General features: G+C 44.4%; 1 protein-coding gene across 1 annotated transcript in view; it reads right to left on the bottom strand.

Moving 5' to 3' along the window:
• The window catches only part of LOC128299305 (uncharacterized), a 37133-nt gene extending 25604 nt beyond the window's left edge, over positions 1-11529 (bottom strand). The window contains exons 1-2 of the mRNA XM_053035227.1: positions 11338-11529; positions 9659-9750 (exon numbers count right to left, since the gene is read on the bottom strand). Coding sequence (XP_052891187.1) covers positions 9659-9750; positions 11338-11357 — 112 coding nt within the window. The 5' untranslated portion in view covers positions 11358-11529. The remainder of the gene's footprint in view (positions 1-9658; positions 9751-11337) is intronic.
• Between the last annotated feature and the right edge of the window lie 1122 nt (positions 11530-12651).

Genomic DNA, 12651 nt, shown 5'->3' with positions numbered 1-12651 from the left:
CCAACCGCAATCCCCCCGACGATCGACGGACGCAAAACTGGATCCTGGAGGTTCGACCAATCTTTCGGCCCAGGACCGGTTCGCTGAAAAATATCGGTTTACTTAACCGGTGGTTTTGTGCTTCGCCCGTGTCCCCCCCGGTGGTTCGCGACTCACTGCCCGCCGGTCCATTCGGTTTCGGTGGCACGTTTTGGCAATTTTCATGCTGGGTTCTTGGATGTCTTTTCTCGCGCACCGTCGTTCTCTTCACTTGGCTTGGGGTTGTATCTTCCCGCCGCTGATCCTTTTTTTTTGTCTTCTTTTGGTCAGTGTGTACAATTTACGAACGTAAACAAGTTAGCATTTGCGACGTTTGCTTGTCGCGTTATTTATTTTAAGCAGTTGTTATTGCTGACTTTGACTCTTTGCTTTGCTTTTTTTTATTCCTGTCTTCTCCTCTTGGGATTGTTTCCAACATTTATTCGATCGTACCAACCAAAGGGTACCCACCAAAACGGTGAGGTGTTTGTAGGCAAGTGGATACGAATAACTGCGTGAATCGTTGTTTTTTTGTTTGTTTTTGTTTTATACTCCTGTTTGTTTTTTTTTTTTTTTTTTGTTACATTATCGGTGAGTATTTACCGATGCGTCAACCAAGAATGGAACAGGTTTCGAAAAGACAGCTCCGGCAGGGGTTTCAATTCCATTCAATTCATTAATAACATGTCAACAGCCCCGATCGACAGCCCCACTACTGGGCTGAGAGGCAGTCGCACACCAGCGGGCTACGCATTGAATGATGAAACACTACGCGCTGGGTGACGTTTCAAGCATTCCGGGATCTCCTGGGAGTTCCGATTGGAACTGTTGCAGCAACTCTACCCTAATTGTATCCCTGTCCGTATCATGTGCAGTTCGGAGATTGGAGGGGTAAATTTATCACAATTTCAATTCGAAATAAGCTTCTAGAGTTTATTAAAGCCTTCTAGAGTTTATGAAAGGTCATCAAATTATTATAGAGAGATATTCATGTGCGCAACCATTATAGGATAAGTTTTGTTGATCATTATTTGGTTCACGAAATCTTATTTAAGTATTATTTCAAATAAAATACTTGAAAGGCGAGGAATATTAGATGATAATATATGCTAAATGCAATTTAAACTTGATAAACCATTAGAAGGCAGCTCAACTAGCCGGTTTAGATCGTTTCCAAAGGAAGGAAATAAGACAAGAGCCAGTAACTTGGATTTCACATCGCTTGAAGCCGGGAGATGTCGAATGTCTAAGTCTGTTAGCGGCAACTTGGTCGATACAAATGGGATTTGATCCGACTCAATTGAAAATATAGACCTCACAACCAAAACAAAATCTCTTCCCCACGACATTAACATTTCATATATGTGAATCATCATTGTCCTCGAAGATCTTTGAATTCTCAAACATTCATGGATCCTCAAAGTTCCATGAATCGACCAATCTTCACGATCTTCCAAAACATAACCTTCGTAGAGTCATGCACCAGTCAGCGAACCAAGCCCTCTCCCCATCCTCCTTCATGATCACGCCCTTAAGGGATATCCTGTTGGGAGTCTTTTCCCGATTTGAATGATTCCTCATTTAAGATTCATTTGGATGGCTCTTATCAAAAGCTCTATTAAGCACAACACTAATTTTAACATATCCCCTATTTCGGACACCTATTGGAGGGTTCAGGGCGGCCCGATGGTATATTAGTATCGGTGTCGGTCTTCACACGACAAGTCCGGTCGAAAATCCCCCATGCGCAGGACCGACTATTGGGCTACGGGTAAATAAAATCAAAGGAAGGCCTTAGACCTCTTGAAATTGTTATGCCAATAAAGAAGAAGAGATTGGAGTGTCTGGCCCACAGCATCACGAGTGTGTCTACTATCTAGCCCTCTTCGTGAAAGGTGTGTCGATCCCTGATCTAAGTAAATATTCAAATTGCTCCATATTTGGTGGGACCAATTGGAAGTTTTGTATTGTGAGCTGCTGCAGCTTTATACCAAGAATATAGCAAAACACTATCTCCCATTCTGTATGCATTTGAAGACAAAAGGCATAACAAGGCAGTTTAAAACCATGATTACGAACCTGACAGGCCGACTTGTACATGTCGATCTTCCGCATTATCATCTTATTTTACTTAACTGATTTGTAACATAAAATACTGATTAAATTATTTTAAATATGATTTTTTAAAGTCCTGAAATTTTCTCAATTTAAAGTCCCAATAGTACAGGAATTATGGGATAAACTTGGTGATTGCGATGGAAAGGGGTCTGTCAGAAATGAAAGACCAAGAATTCATAAGTCTCTAGTTCAAAACACAAGAACTGATAGACATTACTATGAATATTAAAGGTGGTCATAAGTCTAGCTGATAAGAGCAATAGACATTAAGAAATTCCTTCATTCATTATCAAAAAAAGAAATTGATACTTAAATATGGAACTAAATAAAGCTCAAATAAACAAAACATGGGTCCTTCTTACATGTGGAGAGAAATCGACTCTTGAGTCAGTCTGCGTGAAGATGAACCACTCGCATTTTCAATGCCGCATCCGCCCTGTTCTTGACCCGGTTCTCACCACAACGAACGAATTTCATATTCCAACCAGCAAACATTACAACGAATGAAAACTTCTTCCGTTACCCGGTGTTGACCCTCGACCGATATCACGTAGCAGTAACCGAGGCGCTCGGAATCCTCACAACCGTCGTGCGCCCTTCGCAGCCCTCGTGGTACGTCCGATTGCTGCTGGAAAGTGAAAACCCATCCACCTTCAGCCATCTTCACCGGGTGACCATAGTGTTGCACCGCACCGCACCTAACCTCCAGTACGCAAAGTGCGCAGATACATCGAAACGCCGTAGCCTTCGAGTAATAAAAACGAAATTAAATAACGCCCGCCACGCGAAGCGAAAAACCATCATCGGCAAACGGTTTTGGATGTTCAGGTTTCAGGTTCGAGTGGAGACTACGCACCGGTACCGGTGTGCCTTTGCCTAATAATAATAACACTGCTGCGAAGTTTGCGGGGTTCAAAGATGAACGTCCAAAATTTATTGCGCGGACCGGAGCAACCTTGCCCGTGCAGGTCCTGCACTCGGATCGGCAACTGACCATTATGTTTATAGATTAGGTTCGTAGATCAAAACCGCTCAGATGGGTTTTGCATCCGAGGTAACTATGGCGGGGTTCACCCCTCTTTTTTAAACAGGGCCCAGGGTCCAGGGTCCGCACCGGTCTAGACCCCTATAATTTTTTGGAGGTCTGCGAGTGGATCTCGTCTAGGACCATTACCAAGCTGTTAGTGGATAGCACTTTTTTTTTCTTCCACATCTCTCACCCCCACCGAATCCAACTATGAATTGCCGAACGTAACGTATCGACCGAAACCCTCCAGCATGTGAGCCTACGTTCGAGTCCTTTCAGACTTCTGGAGGTTCTGCACAATGTCTAGACCTTCTGCCCGCCTCGACCGGCTACGTGACTTCGCACACAAAACGAATGCCGTACCGCGTCCCAAAATCGAACGACTATTGGCGATTCGTAAAACTCACATTTGGACCGTTTCATCTCCTGTGCCGATCGTTTAACCGCGACATGAAACCGAACCCAGCCCTGCCCCCTGTTGCCCATGCGGAACCTGGGGCCGGGGCCCGGTCGGCACTATCTTATCGTTGTGGAAGCAACCATGGCAAACCCATTCACATATACCCCCCGCCCATGTGTCTCCATGTGGATTTTAGTGTGGATGGTTTTTTTTTCAACCGTGGCGTGGCGTTTCTTCCCATTTCTTGGTGGTTACGTTGCTTTGTTTCATCCACAGTTTTCGCCCGGGCCCACAGGGGGGTTTGAAAATTCATTTCATTTTGTTTTCACCGTCTGGTTGCTTACCCCCACCCGGCTCACCACGCCCGGCTTTTACCCGGGGTTGCGTGCGTTAGTTTTTTTGCGTGGCCATGTTGCGTGAATCGTGCGACGAAACTTAAAATTTTTAAATTGAATATCGCACATTGTGAAAGAGAGACGTAACGCGGCGGGGCCCTCGGTGACGATCGGGGGAAAAAGGTGCCGCAAGCAGAAGAAACGGAAAAAAGTGTTTATGAATAAATTAACCTTGAATCGTACGCCGCAACCGAAAAGCTGGCGAAAAATGGACAAAACCCCAAAGGTTCGGAAAGCGACAAAAAAAAAAGCTGTACGATCGCGTATATTGAACGGACGGATTATGCTTATTGGGAAAGCAAGTCGTCACACACCGTCGTAATCTTAAACGTGGTATTTGTTTTAGAAAGAAATTTCGGGGTTTTTTCGTTTACAAAATTGCGGTGAATTTTTCAGAAAGATTATTCAAAACCAGCATTTCTACCAAAAGCAACTTGCACTAAAACATTCTTAAATAAATTATAAAAACTCCCTCTTTGACAGCATCCACTGCTCGAGTAATGTGCAATGTTGTGGTTCTTTTTAAATTCACCCGTTTGACTGTGTTCATGTTTTGGATTCTTGCCCAAAACCCTTACCTGTTTGGCCAGGTCCATCCGTACACAACCGTACATGATTTAATCAGCCATGGCTTCTTGCAGCCAAAGCCCATCCACCAGCAATGGGCCCAAGAAACCAAACCTTCAAGCGAGCGAATTTTGGCAGGCGAAAAAAAAAAGGAACACGTTTGCCGAACGAGATATAACCAAGGTGGCAGACGGCGTTGCTTTTTTGTTTTATTTGTTGCCCGATTGGAACGTATCGAACGCGAGGGTTTGCCACAATCAACGGGGCACCGAACGATGCGAACGATCCCCGAACCCGTCCATGAAATTATGCTGGCAAATAAATTGAAACGGTGACTATCGAACCGTTATCGTGGGACCGTCCTTTGCGCGCGGTACAGGATCGCAATGAAACGTCGCAACAATCGCTCATTGGTGTGCTCTAGTTTTTTCGTGTTTAGCTTCTGAATCTGTAACGATTCATACTTGGAACCCGCATTATAAAAAATACATGTTTTCATGCTTTATGTACACCGAGATGAAGTAGAGATTTAACGGTGAGGTTTAGATCTTAAGAATTGGGAACTGCATCGGAGCTTCGCGAGTTCTGTTACAACTTTAATTAAGTTGAATTTATTGTCTATTTATAACTTCAAACCCAAATTGATGGTGACACCATCAACGGCCCTGCTAACAAATCCTAACTTCCGAAGAGGTGTCGTACAGATAGGTGAGTGCTCTTTCGAAGTCGTCCAAAATTTCACCTAACTTGGGTCAAAAGTCAGCGCCGACAGGATCATTGATGTTGAGATACGCGCTAGGGTATGTCTACAGTCTGAGGAAACTTCTCCACTCAAAACACCTGTCGCGACGACAGCCGAAGCTGGGACTATATAGAACTTATATCGTTCCAGTACTCACTTTCATCACTTAGACATGGACTTTGTCCAAAATCGACGAAGGATTCTTGGCCCCGTATGTGTGGAAGGATAATGGAGGAGCTACTACAATGATGAGTTCTAGGAGCTCTACGACGAACTCACTGCCGTACAGAGGATTAGACATGCCAGGTTCAGGTAGGCTGGTCACGTCATGAGAATGACACCGGACGACCCACCCCGTAAAATCCTTTTGGGTAGTTCAAATGGACAGAGGAGCCGAGGGATACTAAAATTGAGGTGCAATGATAGCGTTGATACGTCCGCCAGAAAGGCCGGGATTATGGATTGGCAGACGTAGTTGTTCAGAGGACTTCTCCAGCAGGCCAAGACCGCGAAGCGATTGTAGCGCCTGATAAATAAGTAAGTAAAACTTCAATCATTAGTTAAGTAAGTAATTCAATCATAATATGATTGATTCTAATCAATGCCCAGAATCATAAATGATCAATGATCTATCAATGAGACATAGTTCATTATAGAATCATAAGCAGATAATATTTCTCGCCCTCGATTATCCAATGATTTTTTAGACCTATATGCAATATACCTATCGCAACGAAAGTTTACTTACTCCTGCCTTGTGGATATTCTGTCCTTTTCTCCTTCAAAACCCTTGACAATGTATTCTGACCAGCATAGAGACTTCCTTATAATCCCACAATATGCAAAATATTTCTTACTCTGCCATTGACAATACAACGCAAGATGTTCATCTCTTCTTGTTCTTCCGACATCATTCTGCATATAAAACATAATCTAATCAGGTCCTCATATATGAAAACCTTTAATTCAGCGTCTTCCAAAGTTGTTGGCCTTAAAAACTCTTATTGATAAAAAATATTCGACACTGATAAAGCCATGCGTAATATGAAATGATGCAATCACAGTGCAAGATTGCTTTAATTATGACGACAACAAGATCAGGCATTATTGTCCTCTATATCTATATCCACCGGGTGTAAAGACCATCGCCTTTGCGGAACAAATGAACAAATCACGAATGAAACAGTTATTCATATTGTCACGTATTTGGTGCGCCATTTGATACGCTATTGGCTATACGAATGCCTTAATAAGATGATACATAATTATAGCACACACACACCTCATATCCACCGCACGGGATTATTCACGGAATTCACGAAATGATTAGACTTCAGATAGTGAATGCAAATCGCCCAACTTTCGATATCCTTGCTGGGGTCCATTTCATCATCCCGCCGCAAGGTCAGGTTTCGGTGTGTCAAGGGTGGTGAGACAAACATTTCTTAATGTCGGCTCGACATACAAGCTGCCAAACAAAAGTGACGGTACAACATTTTGAACGTGCATAATCACGGCTCACGGAAAGACGCTTAATATGCATGAAATTATCATAACATAATTTATATTCCAACAGCTGCAGTCCTAATCAGAATGTCGACACAATGCAATAGTTTTAAAATGGAAACCGAAACAAATCTACACGATGGATTCAATGCTACAATCTACGACTACCGGGGCAAAACGAACACACCATCATCTTATCGGCACCGAACGCACCTGAAAGACCACATAGACACTGGCTGACCACAGCCCAACACAAACAAGCGATGGGAAATGAATTGTATCAGTTTGTTGTAGTAACAAACGCAGAACGGACATTTGATGTGGTTGCCGCGCGCGAGCGCGAGCTATGGCACGAGCACGTGGAAGCGAATCGCGCATGTCTCACGTACACCGCGCGGGTATTGCGGTTCGTGACTCCAGGAAGAACTCTACCGCTTGCTTGAGGGTGGCCTATCGGCGACACAACGCGTACCACAATCGGTCTTTGGCCCGAGCGTGCAAAGGCGCGAGTAAGGGCGAGTACCGCGCGTATGTATGTTTGCGGGGTTGCGTATCTAATCGACCGTTCTTCAAACGCACTCCATCAGCCTCCGGTTATTGGGGTGTTAATTAAAATGTACTGCTCTGGCAACTGCACCCTCCACCCAGCAGTCACCGGTGTGGTGGGGTGGTACGGAGACACAGTGTGGATGTGGGCAAATGTGTGTTTACATATTTGCAATATCTGGTGCGTTACACGATAAGAATCCGCGGCACGCCCTGCGTCTAGTTGGCAAAAGACAACAGGCGCGTACAAAGCGTAAGCAGACAAGTACATCTACAGGAAAACGCTCGAACGAAGATGGACGGGCGGCTGACAGTTTGTTACAGCTACTTTCCGATTGCTTGTGAGGATGCGGCGATGGTGTTGTCATGCGTTTGGTAAAACTTTCGTACTGCCGCTTCTGATTGACTTCTCTTGATGTTTTTTGTCTGTTGCTTGAAGATCTTAAACGAGAAGTGCACCATTATTAGATATTCTTATATTTTCCCCGAAAGTAATATTTACCATAAGTCAATAATTTAGCTTATAACCACAACTTCTGGGGGTTTGTTAATGTTATAGAAAAGAAGCAAAGAGTAACTCCAAAAGTGACTCCTACCAATACACGAACTGGACATACTGAATGTACATAAATTAGCTCTAACGTTTATAGAAGTTTCATTGTAAAGTCTGAACTTTCAACCCCGTCACTTCATCCTTGACTTCTCCGACACACCAACTCCGTGTTGCCACACGAATGATAAGAAACGCTGCGCTTCTATCAACCCCCCTGTCCTGCCACATTCATCTCGAAATTCTCCCCGTTGCCCCATTAGCGTTGCTCGCGCGTTGCTGCTGCCTGACCTGGAAATGTCCAGTACGCGCCTAGTCACGGCCTGTTGTATAACAAGCGAGTTAATGACGCGACCCGCTGATAAGACCGATGCCAAACACAAACCGTTCGGACCGGGCGGACCGAAACGTTGTACGGGGTGGTTTTGATCTGGCTCCCAGAGTGTAAACTCTGGAGTGCAGCCTGTTAGGGACCGACGTCCGTCAGTAGCCCGACCATCCGTCCGCAAGATAAGGGGACGTTTGTTTAAGTTTTGTAACGTCAAACGGTCCGTACCATCGCGAACTGGGGACGGGGAACGCCACAATCAACAGGCTTAGACCACGAAAGTTCTGAGACGGAATTAGTTTTACTTTTTTTTCTATTTTGCTTTGCTGGTTACAATTTTGAGGCAAGGCAAAGTTATTAACATTTAGTTAGAATTATTTATTTCTTTGCTGTCAAATCAACGCACTGCGCGCCTTGGTTAAGGAAGGTCACGACATTTTTTAAGGCTAAACGCTAACAAGCAGTGAAACAGTGTTTGGGATAGAAGTTTTTTTTTTGTTTCATAGTGCAGCTTCAATCAAACATCTATCAGTAAGCTGTTTTTGAAGCAGCATGGGAAAGTATTCTACCAATAGCAGATAGTACAAGTGCGGAGGTTGTGGGGTCAACCACAATCATCGATAATGCAAGATGAGAGTGCATCGAAGGTATTAATCATTGTATTTGCGTCATTTCACTGACAGTTCCTAACGAACGGTGAGCCAGACGAATGAAATTTGCAAACCATTTTATAGATAATCGAATGTCGAAACCTGCCGCGTACTAAAACAACCGCACGACACTTGACCATTGTGGATTTTAAATGTAGAAGAACATCAAATCTTGCAAAACGATTTCTTTTGCCCGTTTCTAAACGATTTCCTTTAAGTGCGCCATAAAACCTACCACTGACACATAAAATTCGCTACTAATTAATTGTGTTAAACATAACGCTGCAACTGAAACAGATCAATCAGGCCCAGTTTTACAGCTGCCAATTTAACAGCTTCGCAATAAATTATCTCAACACTTGCCATCGTTGATGGGAGGCTCCCTGCTTACGGTCGTTAACGACCAGTCTAGAGGATTTGGGTTGCTACAAACCAATCAAAACTTTGTCTCATTATTTTAACATCTTTCCCCTTCTTTGAGGCGAAATCATCAAATGCTTAAAGATTTACACTTCCAGCGCAGGGCATAATAATCCTTCTCCTATGCGCTTGGTTTTGTTTACAAAACAGTCCAACCTGGCTCGGAAGGATCATGCCCACAGTTCGAGGAAAGACGCGACCCAACTGTGTGGCTCTGGTCGTAAAACAAGATCATTAGAAACAGCGGACTGATGCGAAGCTTGGAGGATGCTGTTCTGCGAGTTTAAAACAATGGATTTCATAAAAAAAACAGCAACATTATACAACAAATGCTGCGCATATAGATGAAGTTTCTCAAAAAAACAAAATAGAATCAGAAAACCGTACTTACCCTTCGCCGTGGATGCAGCAAAGGAATCTTCCGGCTTTAGCTTTCCTTCCTTTCTCGCATTCGCATCATGCAACATACGACGATCCGATGGCCTGGAGGCAACGAAACAGGACACAACCCACAAAGAAGGAACCGAAAATGAAAAGCAACACACAAGCTAAAATGAGTATAGAAGTTATATAAACGATACGAGAAACATGATAAACAATAGTACCCTAAAAAAAACGAACGATCAAGAAAGCAAGAAGAAACAACTTAAACAAGTTGCAGGAAGAAAGCAAAACACACCCGGGACCTGCGCAAGAGAACCAGCGAAAGAAAACAGTGAAACAAAATAACAACATCAGCAGGAGGAGAACCTACAAAAAAAAACGCACCAACAGTTCAGAATCATAAAATCCTACCATCGTTGTCCGAAAATTCCGGGTGCCGTACGGTGATCGGCAGGACGAACGGGGACCTGCGCCACAGGGATGGCAGGCACAGGCAGGGTAGAAAGAATCCTTTTTCCACTTTGAGAACTTGTTTCAATGCGTGGCCCGTTGCTCCGTACTCCTCCGTTCCACCTTCGGACGATTCCCTTTTCGACCGTTCCTTCTTCGGTTCCGATTACATACAACTTTTAATGGTAATTCTGCTTTGACTTTGGTTCTTCTGGCGGGTGTTTTGCTTCTTCTTCCCTTCCTACACACCCCCGTTGGATGGGTCCGGTTATATCCTGACCGTTGTGTGTGTGTGCGTAGAATACCAAAAAGGAAGCAATAACTGATCGTCGAATATAAGGCCCGGCCTCGCTCACGAGCCCGAAAATGAATGTGGCCAGAACCGGGCCTGGTGAGGAGAAGTACATAAGAACCTTTTTTGCGCCAGGAGTAGGGATCACGATGGATCGCCTTTTTTATGTAATCTCCGCATCCCAAAAATCGAACGGTTTTCTGGAAGGGATTCACGTTTTTGGCGGCGGTTGTTTCCACGCGCATTGTTCCTGGTAAGATCATCTGATCTCTTTCGTCGTTCGTCACGGTTATGCAAACGAGTGGCGCGATCGAGGGACTCCGAGGGATGTGGTAGGTATACGAAATCCTACGTTCCATATCATTCTATTCTTTATCTGGACCATGTTTTGAAAACCCTGCATCTCGCTTTCACATATTCCATCAACCGGGAAGGTTCTCCGAGGTCCTGCTGATGTGGAAGAGCAGGTATTAATGCATTAGGGGTTTGAGTCGGGGTTTTTTTTTTAACATATAGCATAGATTTTCGGTATAAAAAAGGCGATAATAACAGGGTAGGGCAAGGAACAAAATATGCCCTTAACACGTCAGTCCCTCTTGCCAAAATCAGGTGCCCTAAACGTTGGCCCAGTGATCCTGTGAGGTAAGAAGTATCTGAAAAACGATCAAAAAGAGGGACAATTTTGCCTTGTGTTGCAGATAATAGAAGCACAGGTACAGGCACGGGACAGGGAAATAGTGCAGCACATCAGAATCCCCTGCGATGCAATGGAAATTATTTTATGCTTCTCATTTATCAGGTGTCAACAGTTGTTATAAAAAAATATTACACTCCAACAGGTAGGACAAGCACTGGAAAACCCTGTTGGAACCCTGTAATTTTAAAGCTTTTTGTGCAAAAGTGAACATCAAACGAATCAAGTACACTGTATTGTAGCAACTTACATATTCTGCTTTGTTCCCATTTTGGAATAGAAAGGAAGCGAAAGTGGGCCCTTTAGAACTCCAAATAGCGACGCTTGTAGTTTAGTATTCGACGCGGAGCGACGCGTCAAACCAAGCGTCGAAATGTCCCGGAAGATAAGGCCACGAGGTACGCTACTTAGTCCGCCATTGCTATCACCAATTTCGAATCAATTTATCACCAATTTTCCCGTACACTACACTACACAAAACATGCACAATATCTCACACGCGTTTCACAGATCTGCCGGATTAACAATTACCGCACAAAATGTCACATTTCCAGCCGTAAAACAATAAAGAAAAAAAGCACATTATTGCACATGCACGCATCGTGAACCGTGCGATAAAGCAGATACTAGCGAGAGCACAAAACGCACTACGTAAAATGCAAACAAAGAACCAATTGCACCAACACACGCGCACATCGCACCGCATCGCAACACCGCGCTGACGAAGCAAACATACCGACACACACACACTCACTCACTCACTCCACTCCATCGCTGGCAGGGGAAATAATGTGTGCGCTATCTCGTTCTCGTGCGCATCGGTGTGTGTTGCGCACTCTCTTTCCTCACCGCTTGCTCGCTGTGGCTCATGCATTGCGAATGTGTGCCTGTGTGTTGGACACTTGTTTTGTTTGTTTCCTCCTTTCTTCCCTTTCATTTCATTTTCATTTGGCTGACGCACTCTTGCCATCGTTTACAGGCCCCACTTCACTACTGCACACGCTGGTAGAAGGGAGCGAAAATCGCTTCTTATCGTTGTTTCACACATTAAAACTAATTGGTATTCAGCTGTATATAGTCTAGCTTTATATTAAGAACAATTATGGACCATTTTTTCAATGGGGATTTCAACACATCACATCAAAACAAGCAAAATTACATGCGCCACAAACCTGGCTTGAAAAGTCACCAGCTTTAGCAGATTGCACACACGCGCAACTAGTGGGCTTGCGATTAACACGGTTAACTATTCACGCACACACGTTCCCCTCGATGCGCGCACCGCCTGCTAGTGTGTGTGTGCGGCAAAAGTCGGTTGCGCTCGTAGTTGTGCGCGACCGTACCGATTCCGATGCGGGAGCCACCAAGTGGAATCGCTTCCAACACACGGGCACAGAATTGAAACGAGCGGCGTCCAGTGCAGATCGTAGAGCGGACATTGAGCGGAACAGTCGCGAACAAGAAGTTCGGTTTTGAGCCAAGTTTTGTACTGCGAACCAAGGAGCACAAGTGTGTTTGGAGGCGCCCATTCCACGGCGTTACGCACAGAGTGCAACATTCGAGC

The sequence above is a fragment of the Anopheles moucheti genome, chromosome 2 (genome assembly GCF_943734755.1).
Source record: "Anopheles moucheti chromosome 2, idAnoMoucSN_F20_07, whole genome shotgun sequence".
In the NCBI taxonomy this organism is placed as follows: domain Eukaryota; kingdom Metazoa; phylum Arthropoda; class Insecta; order Diptera; family Culicidae; genus Anopheles; species Anopheles moucheti.
Note: the sequence above shows the minus strand (reverse complement) of the source record. Positions and strands in the feature narration are given on the sequence as shown.